General features: G+C 37.8%; 1 protein-coding gene across 1 annotated transcript in view; it reads right to left on the bottom strand.

Annotated features, from left to right (window-relative positions):
* Efcab5 (EF-hand calcium binding domain 5) overlaps nt 1-17,498 on the bottom strand; it is a 93,386-nt gene that overhangs the window by 41,411 nt on the left and 34,477 nt on the right. Inside the window, exons 8-10 of the mRNA XM_070027390.1 lie at nt 12,647-12,802; nt 6,141-6,240; nt 971-1,966 (exon numbers count right to left, since the gene is read on the bottom strand). Of these exons, the coding sequence (XP_069883491.1) occupies nt 971-1,966; nt 6,141-6,240; nt 12,647-12,802 (1,252 nt within the window). The remainder of the gene's footprint in view (nt 1-970; nt 1,967-6,140; nt 6,241-12,646; nt 12,803-17,498) is intronic.

The following is a 17,498-nucleotide window of genomic DNA, read 5'->3' as shown; positions in this document are numbered from 1 at the left end:
TTACTATATTCCTAAATTCTGTTCATTTGAAATAAACATTTGAAATGTAAAGTGTTTTCTGTCTGAAATACAACTTTCAAAAACACTTCTAGGAGAAAATCATACAACACAGAAAGAAGGCAGGACCCATCTTGCAGTTGAAGTAAAATAAAGTTTGTTTTTTTTTTTTTTTGGGGGGGGGTCCGGTCGTGGGGCCTGAACTCTGGGCCTGGGTGCTGTCCCTCAGCTCTTCAGCTCAAGGCTAGTGCTCTACCACTTGAGCCACAGAGCCACTTCTGGCTTTTTTCTTTTTGCTTATGTGGTGCTGAGGAATTGAACCCAGGGCCTCATGCATGCAAGGCAAGCGCTCTACCACTGAGCCACCTTCCCAGCCCTGAAGTAAAATAAAGTTTAAATGTAGTTTCTGACCTTAGAAACTACAAATTTAAAACAAAATGCTTTTCCCTTTCCAAAGGCCCAATGAAGATGCTTCTATTTATAGTGCTGCTAAATCTCTTCCTCACTAATGAACTAAAAATAAAATTCTAAGTAAATTGACAATAGATATAGTCAGGTTTGCTGATTGTTTAAGGTCTAGACTAAATGTAAAATGCCAAAAGGTATCTGAATTTTAGGTAACAGAAAAGTTATTAATTTCAATGAGTGTTTTCTGAACAGACATTATAAACTATTCTATAAAACAGGAAGCCGAGCGGGCACCTATGGCTCATGCCTGTAATATTGGCTAAATAGGAGGCAGAGATCTGAGGATTTGGGTTCCAAGCCAACCAGGTCAGGAAAGTCTGTGAGACCCTTATTTCCAATTAACCACCAAAAAAGCCAGAAGTGGAGCTATGGCTAATGGCTAAATACTAGTTGCGAGCCAAAACACTCAGTGACAACACCCAGGCCAACTTCAAGCCCCAGATATCTCTCTCTCTCTCTCAGAAAACTTCAGGAAACTGATATTGTAGGACAACTGAAGTACTACCTGTAACAAGATCTTTTTTACTTGATGTGGCCACTGCAGAACTGTCAACTGCTTCTTCATCTCTGTCCCCCAGTAATGTGGTCTCAGGAATTGTTTCTCTCGCTGGTTCTTGTTCTGACTCTTCTATTATTGACTCTGGTTCATATTCTGTAAGTGACATTCTGTGTGATTTTTGCCCTTTGCGCTGATCTTGGGCTAATGAACCTTTGCGTTGCCCTTGTTCTAGAATTGATCCTTTTCGTGGTCCTTGTTCTGAAATTGATTTGCGTGATCTTTGTCGTGATATTGACCGTTTACGCTGTCCTTCTGAAAATGATTCTCGGGGTGACCTTTGCTCTGAAATTGACTCTCGGGGTGACTCTTGCTCTGTATTAGACCCTCTATGTGATTCTTGTTCCGGTATTGATTCTCTTTCTGAGTCTTGTTCTGCAATTGAGTCTGGATGTAGTTCTTGGTCTATTGAACCTTGCTGGAAAACTGATCCTCTGCTCTGTCTTTGCCCTGAACCTGAAATTCTGCGTAATCCTGCTTTTGACCCTTTGCGTTGTCCTTTCCCTACAATTGACCCTCTGTGGTGTCTTTGCTCTTCTAACTCTTTATTTAGTTTTTGTTCTGAAGGAATTTCTTCTTCTGGAGTTGACTCTGTGTGGATTTCTTGTTCTGTAGAGGTTCCTTGTTCTGGAGTTGACTCTGTGAAAAATTCTTCCTTTGCAATTGGCTCTTTTCCTTGTTCTTCCACTGAAATTCCTAGTGACCCAGGTTCTGTACCCAGCTCACTCTTCTCTCCTGGCGGTGATGATATTCTGGGTTTGTCATCTTTTTGCTGATCTTCTGGATTTTCTAATAATTTACTTCGAGCTTTTGCAGCTTCTTTTTCAGCAAGTAATGCATTCATTTGTAAGAATACCTTATCAAAATCTTCATAAATATGTTTCTGATTATCCATGTCTCCCCAGAATTCAATAAGGTCTATTTCTTCAAATTCAAGGATTGGCCCTAATGTAGAAAACAAAACATTTGCCTAAACAATGAATCTGTGTGTGCGTGGGGGGGAGGGGCATTCTAATCTTTGGGCTTGAACTCAGGGCCTGGGCACTGTCCCTGAGCTTTTGTGCTCAAGGCTAAACTCTACCACTTGAGCTATAGTACCACTTCCAACTTCTTGATGACTAATTGGAAATAAGAGTCTCATAGACTGGCTTTGAACTGCTATCCTCAGATCCCAGCCTCCTGAGTAGCTAGGATTTACAGCCATTAGCCACCAGTGCCTGGCTAACAATGGATCTTATAGTATAGAATCAAAGCTATCAAATTAATGTAAAGAAAAGCATTGAAGACACTTATTATAATATTAAATCTATTACTTTGAATAAACATCAATTACTTTTTTCTGTGACACCATAAAAAGCAAAAATAAAGTACTCTCACAAATATTTTTTAAATGTTTGCTATTATAAATTAACAGTTTTGGAAATAATATAATTCTTCTTTTGCTAGTTGGTGTGCTGTTTAGACTGCCAATGCAAATAATTTGTCCTCTATCTTTGTGGTCCACTCACAATAGACATGGCATAGAGGTAGAGAAAGGGATCCATTTAATCATCTCAAATAATTTTCTTTTTTTTTTTTTGGGTCCAGTCGTGGGGCCTGAACTCTGGGCCAGGGCACTGTCCCTCAGCTCTTCAGCTCAAGGCTAGTGCTCTACCACTTGAGCCACAGCGCCACTTCCAGCTTTTTTCTTTTTTGCTTATGTGGTGCTGAGGAATCGAACCCAGGGCCTCAGGCATGCAAGGCAAGCGCTCTTCCACTGAGCCATCTTCCCAGCCCCTCAAATAATTTTCCATATCAGCCCAGAGGCTTCTCAATGGATGAATGGATCAAGAAAATGTGATATATATATATATATATATATATATATATATATATATATACACACACACACATATACACATATGTATACATATACACATATATATAATATTCATATAATGGAATTTTACTCATCCATTAGAAAGAATGCTATTGTACCATTTGTAAGGAAATGGAGAGATTCGGAAAAAATTATATTAAGTGAAGTAAGCCAGACCCGGAAAAATAAAGGTTGTATGGTTTCCTTCACTTGTGGGAGCTAGAATGTGCCTATTAATCTATAAGTAAACACATTGGGTGGTTTGCAAGTGGCTACAAATGAATCAACTCAAGTATAAGAGACTCTTTAAAGGGCTCAAATAGTATAATTATTTAGAAAGATTAAGTAAAAGCCCAACAAAATAAGTACCAGGAAATGGGTCCTTGCAAAAAGAGGTGGGGTGAATATCTAGTATATGTATAAGTCAAGCGGAAAAGGTCAGATAATGTGATGCCAGGAAAATGAACCCTTAGATATGTATTTTAATGTTTTTTTCTTTCATGCATGTGTTTCTAACGCATTTATAAGATTATCTCTTTGTTGCTTTGTATGTCCCTCCCCCACAGTATAACCCCTGCTTTCACTATATTTGATGTCAGTATAACTTGTGGAGGAGATGGGGAAAAACCAGTTGTTTAAGGATACAGGTGGACCTGTTGCAACAATGAGAAGTACAAGTTTTCATGTCCAAAACGAGCTTTACAACGTCGGTGTGAGGGGGGGAAAGGGGAGGAAGGAGAAGGACTGGGATTGGGGGGGAGGGGGGAGGCTAGGAAGGGATGTGAAGGGTAAACCAAAGGAGGAGGCTGCAATGCTTGGTAAGAAATGTACGCATTATCCTGCCCATGTAATTGTAACCCCTCTGTACAGTATGTTCACAAATAAAATAAAATTAAATTAAAAAAAAGAGGTGGGGTGAAGAGGAGAGGGGTAGATAAATAAAGTGGGGAAGGAAGGGAGAATACAGTCAAGAATTCATTGTATATACCACAAAATTAAGAAAAATAATGGAAGGGGTGGGCCAAAGGGGAGTGAAAATGTTGAAAGGATGGCACAGGTCAAGATGCATTAAATACATAAACAACTTTGTTAAATGACAAAAAAGTTCAATATACAGCCTACAAAATTAAGAAGAGTGAGGGAAAGGATGGGTTGGGTAAAAATGTTGAGAGGAGCCACATTGATCAAGACACACTATATTCATAAACTGCTTTGTTGAATGGCAACTCCTTTGTACAACTACTTAAAGATAAAATTAAAGATAAAATAAATAGAATAAAAACAACTCTTTATCAATGTCAATATTTCAGTGGGACTATATTGTTTCCAGTATTTGCTTTCCTTGTCTTCTTTTCCCCTCTGTTCCTTTTTAGTTTTCAATTCTTCTCTTCCACACTTTAGGTGGGAGACAAGGATCAGAATTCTAGGGAAAGGCTCAGTGGTAAATCATGTTCTTAGTACATTCAAGGCCTTAAGTTCAACTTCCAGTACAAGAAGGAAAAATCAGGGGAAGCAAAGAAGGAAAAAGTGATGGAAAGAAGAGGAAAGAAAAAGGAATAAAAAGAGGGAGGGCAGGAGGGAAGGAGAGAGAGAAGGAGGGAGGGAGAGAGGAAGGGAATGAAGGAAGAAGGGAAGGAGGAAGGAAGATGAATTGGATAGTACTCACCTGAATCCTACTGTTAAAACATGGTGTTGTGGTGGTACTTGCCTATGTTTCCTACATTCAAGCTGAGGCAGGAGAATAATCTGATGCCAGCCAAGCTACCTAGAGAGATCCTGTCTGAAAAAGCCCCAAACAAGCAAGCAAACACACACCTTACAATGTCTAGGGCTACAGAGAATGGGATTCATGCCATGAAACTGTCTCCCTCCTTTTCAAAACAAGCAGTGATTAAGCTATAAGATTGTGAAATCCACAATTTTAATGATTATTCCATCTATACCACACATAGAAGTATCATGATTTGTAAAACCTACCCACTTAAAATATAAACAAAACCTGTAATACCATTTATTTTGGTAGGAATATAAAAAGAATATTTTCTCATATAATAAAGATAAACAAGTAAAAATGATTGGAAATATTAAGGAAATATTTTTCTTAGAAATCTTAGAATTATAACTTCAGCATTGAAAATGTAATAACCATTATCAACTTAATTTCCAAAACATTCAAATTATCACTAAAGCCTGTCTTCATTAAAACTTATCAACTTAGTTTCCAAAACATACAAATTATCATTAAAGCTTGTCTTCATTTATGTGAATATAAAATTGGGTCCAGCTGAGTTCTGATATGATGATTTTGAGTATTACACTATGATGAAAATATATCTCAGGGGGCTGGGAAGGTGGCTCAGTGGTAGAGTGCTTGCCTTGCATGCATGAGGTCCTGGGTTCGATTCCCCAGCACCACATAAGTAAAAAGAAAAAAAGCCGGAAGTGGCGCTGTGGCTCAAATGATAGAGTGCTAGCCTTGAGTAAAAGAAGCTCAGGGACAGTGCCCAGGCCCTGAGTTCTATCCCTAGGACTGGCAATATCTATCTATCTATCTATCTATCTATCTATCTATCTATCTATCTATCTATCTATCTATCTATCAGCTGAGTTCAAGGTTTCAAGTCTGTTATCCTAGCTATTTGGGAGACAGATATTGGGAGATCATGGTTCAAGGCCAACCCAAGCAAAAAAAAGTCTATCTCAACTGATGTCTGAACATAGTAGCAGCACATGCCTGTCATCTCAGCTCTAATGGCTGGATATAGTGGCATGTACCTGCCATCCTAGTTATACAAGGAAGCACAAATAGGAAGAATAGACTTCAGGCTGACCCTATCTTTAAAAAAAGCAATACAGAAAGGGTTAGTAGTCCAGGTGGAAAAGCACCTGCCTAGCAAGTATAAAGCTCTGAGTTCAAGCCCCAGTAACTATATCTACATACCTATATATTTATATCTATATCTGCATATGTGTATATATACACATAAAGAGACATATATAAATGTATAAATTAATATATGTGTGTATACATACATATATAGACATACATAAATGTATATATAAACATACATATATGTATGTGGTTATATCATGATATAAAATACATTTTGTAGAAGAACAAAATAGATACAGCTATAGCTACTATAACTTAAGAGAGATATTATGTGAAGGAATCCCATGGGGGTAGAAAGACTTCATGTTACTTTAATGTATTGGTGACACTTCGGCTTGAGTATGCTCATCTCCATGAGTGGTACTTACATTGTCTGGGGTTTCGGAGTAAGCTTCTAAATGATTGTGGACTTTGATCATAAAATAATTCCAGCAAAGCCAAAGTCCTCTGTCGATCCAAACTCCCTGTCTAAGAGAAAAGGTTGCAATGAGTGGTTATGGAGATTTAAGATTTCTATGTAGGGCTGGGAATGTGGCTTAGTGGTAGAGTGCTGGCCTAGCATGCATGAAGCCCTGGGTTCAATTCCTTAGTACCACATAAAAAATAAAGAAATTAAATTAAAAGGGAAAAAAATTTAAAAAATTTGTATGTAGCCAGGTGTGGTGGCTTACACTGGTAGTCCTAGCTACTTGGGATAGGAGGATCACAGTTTGAGGCTAGCCTGGACAATAAATGTTAGCAAGACTTTATTTCAAATGACATGTTAGGTATGTTACCATAATTCCAGCTCTTAGGGAGACACTGGTAGGATAGCAGACTGAGGCTGGCCCAAGGCAGAAGTGTGAAACCCTAGCTAAAAACAGAAAGAGTATGTGGTTCAAGTGGTAGAGCACTTGCTTAGCAAGTTTGAAGCCCTGAATTCAAATCAGAGTACTGAAAAAAAAAAAAAAAAGTAAAGTGAAGCATCCATTACTACTTCCACCAGCGCCACAGTCATCATCCTGTAAATAAAAGCTCCAGCAACAAATTCAGGAAAGCTGGATCTTGCCTTTATGCTTGTAAATCAGAATAGTTATTCATTTATCTGATTAAAAATTCATATTAACTAATTAATTACTTAGGGCTGGTACTGGGGCTTTTAAACTCAGGGCCTGGTTGCTGTCCTTGAGCTTTTTCACTCAAAGCTGGTACTCTACCATTTGAGCCACAGCTCCACTTCTGGAGTTTTGGTGGTTAATTAGAGATTAGCGTCTCACAGACTGGCTGTGACAGGCTGGCTTTGAACCATGCTTCTCAGATCTCAGCCTTCTGAGTAGCTAAGATTCCAGGCATAAGCCACCAGCACGCAGCTTCCATCTGAATTTTATTTTTCTTTTTTAAAAATAACAATGACATGTAGATAGAAAAGTACACTAATCCTGTGTATGAATTAAAAGAATGTAAACACACATAGAGCTGTTTCTCAAAGGAGAAGTGAAACTTTGGAGTGCAGGGTTTTGCTCCAGAACTCAACTGTGTACTATGATTCCACTGCACCTTCCTGCAGCATTCCAATTTACCCCAAATTTCCTACGATTTTCTGGGAAACAAGGTACAAGGCAAAGAAGAGATGTTGCACTGCAGCCTAGAAAAGCCTAGAAAAGCTTCCCTTGCTGTTGAAACTCACTCTGGCAGCTGATGGCTCAGTTAATGCAGCAGAGCAACTCCCAGATGTGCTGTTAAATGCAAAGAACAGCACATACAAATGTGACAGGGCTGTTTCTAAATGTCAAAGGCACCAAATTAGCTTTCGGTCCTTTTGTATAGTGATAAGACATAGTGATATCCTTGAAACCACTGGACTGCTAAACTATTTTATGAAGGGAGTATTTACATCCCAGATCTTATTCCCTACTCCCTGTCACATAAGCATTTTACCAAGTCATCCAGTGTTACTTCCGGCTCATTAAGTGCAATCACCATGATGGACATCACAAGACAGTGAACCTATATGATATTCTGTAATATATTAACACAATCAAGGTCTTGGGATCCTAGATTATATTAGAGAAGAAGAAAACTGCCTTAGCCCAAAAGCAAGGCAGTGAAAGTAAACTGCTGTTTCTGACAGATAAAATCAAACTTCTGTTGGTCCTTGTAAACTGTTCCAGAGAAAATAGTACCTGCTAGACCAATAATTGTGAATGAAAGGCTATGCCAAGCTGGTCTAAATAAGGATTCCACACCTGGAATAGCAGATGTGAACAGTCACAGTAATCTATAAATATTCTTCAAGAACAGCAACAACAACAAAAAGAACTATCTGCTTTCATATAAACAAAACAGGACAATTAGAAAGGAACACAATGGGGATAGCTTCCTCTATATCTTTTATATATTTTCATATCTAGTGTCTATGGGATTGTTTCTTAACCTGCTTATTTATTTATTGTATCCATTCTGGCAAATATGGAAAATTTAGAAATTTCTTTTTTTTTGGGTCTGGTCATGGGGCCTGAACTCTGGGCCTGGGCACTGTCCCTCAGCTCTTCAGCTCAAGGCTAGTGCTCTACCACTTGAGCCACAGTGCTACTTCCGGCTTTTTTTTTTCTGCTTATGTTGTGCTGAGGAACTGAACCCAAAGCCTCAAGCATGCAAGCCAAGCACTCTACCACTGAGCCACTTTCCTAGCCCCAAATTTAGAAATTTCTACTGGCCTTTTCTACCTTAATAGTCTTTAGTGCCCCAGTATGGAGAATAAATGTAAAGATTCTGCTAATTGTTAAGTGTGTCTATTCTAATGAAATATTCAGGAACCAAAATAGTCATAGCTAAATCCAAGAGATTAACCTTCGACCAAAAATAGCATTTATCACCTGAGAGCCACATGTCCTAACATTAACCAGTAGTCCCGTGGTGTGTTTTGGGATTCCAGAGGTTCATATTAACTTGAGCCAGTGCCTTTGTAGTACTTGCAAGTTTGGTAAATGTTCCTTTCCTTGATACTTAGTGTAGAAAATGTCTGCATCCCATCCTTCAAACAAAAAGCTCTGAATGAGAATTGGGTGGTTCTCCCTCAACTCATGTTTTTGGCTCCATAATTATTGCTTTTCTGTAAACAGACCCAGTGGTAATTTAGTAGGCATTCTAATACCTAAGGACACCATGACCTCCAAGAAAATCCATGTATGTCAACACACTCAGTTGGTCAGTTTAATCCCCACTGTTCATTATGGTTATCCTAATTATATACTCAGGGAATTAGGGAAACCACCATAGTATGAGCACTACACAAAGTGGATCCTATTAAAACATAATCATGGGTCTTGGGGATTGGGTCCAAAAGCTATTTATACATAGTATTTATGAGCACTAAATCTGACTAGCAGACCTTGTCTTTGGCAAGTTACTGTCATGTATCTTCTGTCACTCTGGAATGTAATTGTTTGCCTTGAAATCAGAGTTCACTTCAATGTCAATATCTTCCACCATCAATTACTATTTATTTTTCAGCAATGTTGATGTTCCTTTATTAACTTATTGAGTATTTCTCAAGGGAGTATCATTTGGGCTCTCTTGGGAAACATGGAAGAGGTGCATATGAGCAATCAGCATTAGCAATCTATGATTTCATTTTTATGGTATTCCAAGAACTTTCTGGCACCTTAACCTAATTGAACATAGGGTATCTTTGAGTCAAAGTTTCATTTAATCTACCAAAGTGTTAAAATATTTTAAGATATTCAAAATATTACTGCCAAATAAATCTACTGAGCATAACTATATTAAAAATTTGGGGAAATTCAATGTTATATCCATGTATCTTAGTTTCTTACTACAAGCAATTCCTATATACATTCCCTCAGGATTCTGTTGCTATGAATTAGCAAAAATTTGCCATTTTCTGAGGACAGGAATCATCTCTCAAGATGGACTTGGAACTAGTATTTTTAGTATGTACTGAGATCAAACTCCAGTCTGAGTTCTCAAGGCAATAAACCTATAAGTGGGTCCTGAGCAAAATAGGCGTCTCCTTGGAAGCCACTTGCCTCTTATAGAATTGCTGGGAAAGAAGAGATAATATTCTCAAATAGGAGAGTAGGGATTTTGTTTCTGTTGCCTAAGAAATCTTAGGAAGCTGAGACTTCAGCTTCCTCTGGGTCCACCCAAATGTAGCCATTCCAAATCTGAGGATCCCTCTATTTTCTAAGCAGTGTTCTGATTTTCATACAAGAAACTTGGCAAGTCTATAAATTCAATTTACATTTTAATTCAGTCATTTTACATTTTTGTGGCTGCGCTTTCATCCAAATCTGCCCTGAAGCTGTAAGAAATAAAGATTGCTTTATAAGAATAATGGAAACTTTCTGGTGTTCTGACTTCAATTTGAACTAAGAGTTTAAGGTCCTAGAACCTAGAACTCTAGAACCTTTACACAGGAGTCTTATGCATGCTGAGCTATACCCTTAGGTGTGAGCTTATTTTTTTACTTTCTATAATCCTTCTAATGCAGCTAGAGGAAGTCCAGAAATCCATAGGTCTAGGGGCCATCCCTGTTATAACTATAGTTGAATGCAGCCTCCATTCGTCTTTTAAAGCTTTTCCTTCAATAAGCACTTCATCCCAAGCAACCATCAGTGATAATTTAGAAAAATCTTTTCATTGAGAAGTATCAAATATACAATAGGGTATGTAAATACTAAGTAATTTTGTCTTAATGAAAATGTTGGTTTGTGTAGACAGCACTCACTTAAAGGTACAGAACATACTTTATCACTGCCAGAAGTTATCTTCACGGGCTCCTCTTAGTCAATGATTCTCACAATGATAATTATTCTGATATTTATCACTGCATATTAATTATGTCTTAAATATCGTGTAAATGGAATCATGAAGTATATGTGTCTTTTGTGTCCATTTTGTTGAACATCATGTATACCATTCATATTTCACTAGACTGTAATTCATTTTCATTGCTATGTAGCACTAGTACACATAACAATTAATTTTACTTTATTCATTTGATTGTTGATAGGCAGTTGTGCTGTTTTAGTTGTTGTTTGCTTGTTTTGGTCAAAGGGCCTGAATTCTGGGCCTCGGTGCTGTCCCTCAGCTCTTCAGCTCAAGGCAAGCACTGTACCACTTGAGCCACAGCACCACTTCCGATTTTCTGGTGGTTAATTGGAGATAAGAGTCTCACAGACTTTCCTGCCCAGGTTAGCTTTGAACTGTGATCCTCAAATCTCAGCCTCCTGAGTTGCTAGAATTACAGGCATGCACCACTGGCGCCCAGCTAATCTAGATGTTTTTAAAGATGGTAAAGCTCCTAGGTTCAGGAGTGGTATGGGGCTGAATATGATTAGACTACATGTTATGCAACTATGAAATGTCATAATGAAATCTGATGTTTTTGTACTATAAGTTAAAATAGGTAATAAAGAAATAAAATGAACAGATCTTTAGTGTATTTGTGTGTTTGTGTGTTTGCTTTGGGGTTTTTCTGGTTTGATTTTTTGCTTTGGGTGTTTTTTGTTTGTTTGGTTTGTTGTTTTGGTTTGATTTGAACTCAAGAGATTGTTCTTGCTAGCCAGAACTCTAGTTCTGAGCTCCAGTCTTATTTTACTTTATTTTTTTTGAGATAAGATCTCACTTCTTTCATGGGCACACCTGAACTTCAGTCCTGCTTTGTGTTTCCCATAGTCAGAATGACAGGTGCATGCCACCAAATCCAGCTTCTTTCTGTTGAAACAGTCTTTTATATTTCTGCTCAGGCTAGCCCAAAACCCAGTTCTCCTATCTCCCTATCTCAACTTCCCAAATTGTTAGGATCACAAGTGAGCCACTAGTGTCCAGCTGTCTTTTCATTTTACTTAATCATATGTTTCAAAGAGCACAATCCCTTAATTTGGTGATATCTATTTTATCAGATTTTCTTTCAAGGTTTATGTTTTCTAGAAGTTTGTGATCTCTTTCAATTTTTTTTTTTTTGAGTATGGTTGAGGTAAGGCCTAATGTTTAATGTTCCCCCATCACATTTGGATAGCGAGTTTATCTAGTACCATTTGTTGAATAAGCTTTCCTTTCCTCATTGAAGTATTTTTTGTTGAAAATCAACTGCAAAAAGTATATACACTCGTATTCACACATATATATAACCATGTATATACATATACATACATATGATGTTGACTATGCGTTTATGTTTCTTTTTTCACATTCAGTGTCAAGAAGCTCAGTTTCAAACTTGTAGATGACCCACAACAAATATTTCAATCATTATGACTAAACTCCAGCTCCATTTAGTATCTTGTATTTTCTCCTGCACTTTACCTATTCTGAAATCTTTCCCAGAACATGAGGGTACAAATAAATATAACAAATATATTTCAGTAAAATCTGTATCTATTTTTGCAAGTCTGTTTGATGTCCTGGTCCATGTGTCCTCCTCAACCTCATTCTTAGAAAGACTTTTTTACATAAGTTTTCAACATAATAAAAATGATAGACCTTTAATTCCTAGATGCTTTTTTCTGCAGGCAGCCACTAGCAAAAGAGAAAAAGACAAAGACAGTCTTAACAATTGGGAAGACATATGTTGAGAAACAATCAATCAAGGTAGAATCTGCCAGTATGTAAGGAGAGAGATCCAAATGCTGAGGATAGCATCTAGAAAATTTTATAGAAATTGGAGAAATTAACTGATAAGAAACCAAATTTGCATCTGATAATTTTAAAATATAATTTGTATATCTTCCCACCACTACTAATCCATTTTCACTTACTATCAATCTATGATATACTGGAAATTTAAAATACTATCATGAACAACAATCATCTAAAAACTGGTTCTTGGCCACAAACTGTTAGAAGCAGTACTTTAAGGATTTAAACCCACCTTCCCATGGTCACAAAACAAGAAGAGTTCAACAAACATCTGTCTCCTCATGTCAGTTTTTATGACCTCTCGAAATTCATCTGCATAGTGGCAAAGGTGCTTAAGGAGTTCCTCAAATGCTTCACTTTTCAAGTCTGCAGTGTGTGGAGAAATGAACTGCAGAAATAATAGCAAAAACAACAAAAAAAGAACAAATGATTATTTATTTCTGTCAGTCCTGGGGCTTGAACTTATGGCCTGGGCACTGTCACTGAGCCTCAAGGCTCAGTGCTCAAGGCTAGTGCTCTACCATGTGAGCCACAGTGCCACTTCTGGCTTTTTCTGAGTAGTTTATTGTAGATAAGAGTCTCATGGACATTTCTGCCCAGACTGGCTTCAGATCATAATCCTCTGATCTCAGCCTCCTGAGTAGTTAGGACTATAGGCATGAGCCATCAGTACCCAGCTCAAATGATGATTTTAAACCATGTTATTCATTTGTTTTTTTTCCTCCCAGGGATTCAGTCCATGTACATGAATGATACTGGCAGCAAAATGTTTCAATGCCATTTGGTTACTACTTAAAGGCTATGGTACAGAGAGAGAGAAAGATGTGACACCAGTGGGACTAGATATTTTTGAAGCAATCTCCTGCTGGGTTAACATCAGCACTAGATAGGGCAGACTTTCTTTCACAATATGAATTAGCAGTGGTCCTAAAGTGAATTGTTGCCTGTAAATCAGTAATTCTAAAAATTGAATCAAGTTTTCCTATAGTATATAACATGTAAAAAGTAGGTATGTTCCAAGATCGACCATGTTTAATTATTGAAGTATGAAGAATGAAGATCCTGGGTGTTTGTTGGTCTTTTGATATTTAAAATATCCTGTGTGTGTGTGTGTGTGTGTGTGTGTGTGTGTGTGTGTGTGTGTGTGTGTATGTGTGTGTTAAAGTATAAAGACTGAAGATGCCTGTGCTTTCAAGCCATTACTCTCCATCTCTTTTGGCTTTCAGTCTCCTTGCAGGGGGATCCTCAGACTAGAAAGCAAATATATCCATTGGTTTGGTAGTGTTGATGTGGGGCTTATGCTCTTTTTCACTCTCACCACTAATGTGTAGTAGCTATTTTCCCTCTGCCTCATCATCCATGTATATTTCTGAATGGTATGTATATGTATGTGTGTATGTGTGTTTGTGTGTGTGTGTGTGTGTGTGTGTGTGAGAGAGAGAGAGAGAGAGAGAGAGACAGAGACAGAGACAGAGACAGAGACAGAGAGACAAGAGAGACAGAGAGAGAGACAAGAGAGAGAGAAAGAGACAGAGAGAATGAGAACTGGGGCTTGAACTCAGGGCTGTGGTGTTGTCCCTTAAATTTTTCACTCAAGGCTAGTATTCTACCACTTGAGCCACAGCTCCACTTCTAACTTTTTCATGGTTAGTTGGAGGTAAGAGTCTCGTGGAAAACATGAGCTGGCTTCAAATCAGAATCCTCAAATCTTAGTCTCGTAAGTGGCATTAGCCACAAGCATTAGCTATACAGGCATTAGCCACTGGTGCCAATTTTACCAGTTTGAAAAGTTGGGCACATTGCATTCTTGATCTGCTACTCATTTTGGGAGATGGAATACATAATGCTAGCACAGAGCTGGCCGATGGATACGGCATGCCCTCATTTCCATAGCCGTATATGATTATACCTAACTCAAGCAAGAACATTCAAATTTTCTTCATCAGAAATCCAGAAGTAACAATGTCAGTGGGAGTAGATGGGGGGAAGGATTGGGTGGGGGGGAGGGGGGAGGCTAGGAAGGGAGGTGAAGGGTAAACAAAGGAGGAGGCTGCAATGCTTGGTAAGAAATGTATGCATTATCCTGCCCATGTAATTGTAACCCCTCTGTACAGTATGTTCACAAATAACATAAAATAAAATTTAAAAAAAGAAAAAACAACAACAACAAAAAAAAAAGAAATCCAGAAGTAGGATTCAGCAATGGCAAGTTGAGCTCTGAATGGAGCTGGGCTTGTGAATGTCAAGGGTAAGAAGTACAACTGTATCTTCAATTTGGCCTGCAAATTAAATTGGTATAAGATAGACTAACAGGAGAAAAGCATAAAACTCTAATGTATCTTTTATGTAACATGGTAATGAAGGTAATGAAGACCTTAAGAAGTAGAAAATTGTATATGCTTTTATATTCAGTTGAACAAGATGAGGCTATTATGGAAAAGTTACTATGTGGGGAGGCTAAAAGGAAGACAGATTTTTTTTCTTTTGTTGGTCATGGGGCTTTAACTCTGAGCCTGGGTGCTGTCCCTCACTCAGCTCTTCAGCTCAAGGTGAGCAGTCTACCACTTGAGCCACAGCGCTACCTTGGGTTTTCTAGTGACTAACTGGAGATAAGAGTCTCAAGGACTTTCCTGCCCAGGCTTTGAACCGTGATCTTCAGATCTCAGCCTCCTGAGTAACTAGGATTACAGGCGTGAGCCACAGGTGCCCAGCTAGAAATGATTTTAACAACGTGTCTTTGCACAGAATTCTCTCAGCTCAGAATTCCTCATTGATGAATGCTTTTCCCTTTTCCTATGTAGGGCAAGCATCTCTCAGATGGGAGTTTCTGTTTTCTATTTTGAAGAAGAATTAGGATATACCTCTTGTATCTTCTGTTTTTCAAGTAATCCTAATGCCAAGAATAGTGTAGTTTGGGATGGCATATTCTGTCACCCTTCAAATACAAATTTAACAGTTGTTGGGTGGTCAGGTTCCTCCAGAATGCAGAGGAATCTGTCAGGGGAGAAGGGAGAGGAGAAAGAAGAGAAAGAGAGAGAGAGAAAGGAAGAGAGAAAGGGAGAGAGAGAAAAGAGAGAGAGAGAGAGACAGAGTTGATGTTTTCCAAATTCCTGTTCTATGCTCTTCCTTCTCTCCTCCCTCCTTTCCTTTTCTCTCTTTCTTTTATCTTTCTGTTTTTTTAAGGTGGGATCTTGCTATGTTGCCCAGGCTGATCTTTGAATTTGTACCCCATCTACTTCAGCCTCCCAGGTGCTAAGATTATAAATGTGTACTACCATACCTGACTAATAATTTATTTTAAATGAAGCATATTTGGGGTATATTTTATTGACATATGATTCTTGAGATTGATAGTTCATGTCCTCATTAATGTCATCTAGGCACATTGAGAATGGATTATTTAAACAGATAGGTTAGGCTTACAGCCATGTAAATGAGTCATTCACCATTATTGAATTGGTTTCCAGATCAAAAGAACAAAATTTACTGCATAGCAAAAGAGTTTTTCTATATATTTGATTCCCTTGGCCACCTAAATCACCGAGTTGCTATTTATTTATTTCACTGGGGTTTGAACTCAGGGCCCCATGATTGCTAGGCAGGTGTTCTATCATGTGAGCCACATGCCTCAGCCTTGTCCTTGTTCTTGATGGATCAATGAGCACAAATACATTCTTATCTATTAATTGCAGAACCAGTGTGGTGGAAGTGGTTAAGAAGTGTTACAATTATGATTCTGTGTATGTACAGAGCCTGGATATTTCATATGATAAGTTCTTGTCTACTATTGAAGTAGTTAACAAATTGGCCAGAAAAGTTTTCATTGCAGAATACAGTCCTAGCTTGGTGGTTCACACCTATAATCCCATCTACTTCAGAGGCAGAAGTGGGAGGATTATGGGTTCAAGGCCAGAACAGGTAAATTTAGCAAGCCCAGATTTCAAAAAGTAACACAACTTGGCAGGACAGGCTCAAATGATAGAGCATGTGCACACAAGGCCCTGGATTCAATCTTCAGTACTGAAAACAACAAAAAAATAGTCCTAAGCTGACATATATCTTTAGACAAAAAAAAAAAAAATGAGATCAGTGACCGTCAGTGATTCCTTGGACTAGCAGTATAAGCATCATTTGAGAACTTGTTAGAAATGCAAATTTTTGAGCCCTTTTCCAACTTAAGGAATCCAAAACTATGGGGTTAGGTGCCAAGAATTTGTTTTTCAATTAGCCTTTTAAGTATTTGCTGAAGTTCTAGAACCATTGAATGATGATATGAGGTTCCTGGTCCTAGTCTAGTATCTCAAGATTCCTTTTGATCTTAAAGATGGTTTGCTTGAGTAGTGGTTTTTTTTTTTTCTAATTTACTCACATAGGAGAATTATTAATTAGCATTTTCTGGAAATCTTTGGCTCAATGCTTAAAGAGAAAATGATTCATACCAATACCAAAACTATAGGAATTTTCTGGTGTGAAAATGAATCAAATTTGGTTAAAACCATTTCCTGAGGGTCTTCTTTATGGATTTATAACTTAATGGGTTTTCTGAATGAATATGTTGTAATTGCTCTCTAGGTGTGGATTATTGTGGCATAAAGGCTACCAACAACAATTATAAATTAAATTCCAAATAAAACCATTGCTGAAGTTTACCAGTCTCAGAAAAAAATAGAAGAAAAGTAAAAAACACATGTGTTTTCATACCCTTCCAAGGAATGAATCAAGATAACATGAGATTAATTTAAAGATATAACTACTGATGCTAATATCTTTTAACTTAATAGTTCTGAGAGCTGTTGAGCATCCAAATTGTACTTGGTCAAGTTATGTCTATGTGCTAAGTCACAGTGAAGTGAATTCTAGGTTTTTCTTTTCTGATTTAATGTTGAGAATGTGGTAAATGTCACATTGATTAGTAGCTGCTGCTATGTCTCCACAGCTCTGAGCCATTGAGATTTACACTTATTTAATTGTAGATACACTGCAGAGGAGGAAGTGGGTGATATAGATAGAAAACTATGATTAGAAACTATCTTGTGTATTACATTAACTTCCAAACTGTATTTGTTAGTGTTAGTAGGTTACAA

The sequence above is a fragment of the Dipodomys merriami genome, unplaced genomic scaffold, assembly GCF_024711535.1.
Source record: "Dipodomys merriami isolate MVZ:Mamm:240054 unplaced genomic scaffold, mDipMer1.0.p SCAF_19, whole genome shotgun sequence".
Taxonomy (NCBI): Eukaryota; Metazoa; Chordata; class Mammalia; order Rodentia; family Heteromyidae; genus Dipodomys; species Dipodomys merriami.
The sequence above is the reverse complement of the archived record's forward strand: the minus strand, read 5'-3'. Positions and strand labels throughout refer to the sequence as shown.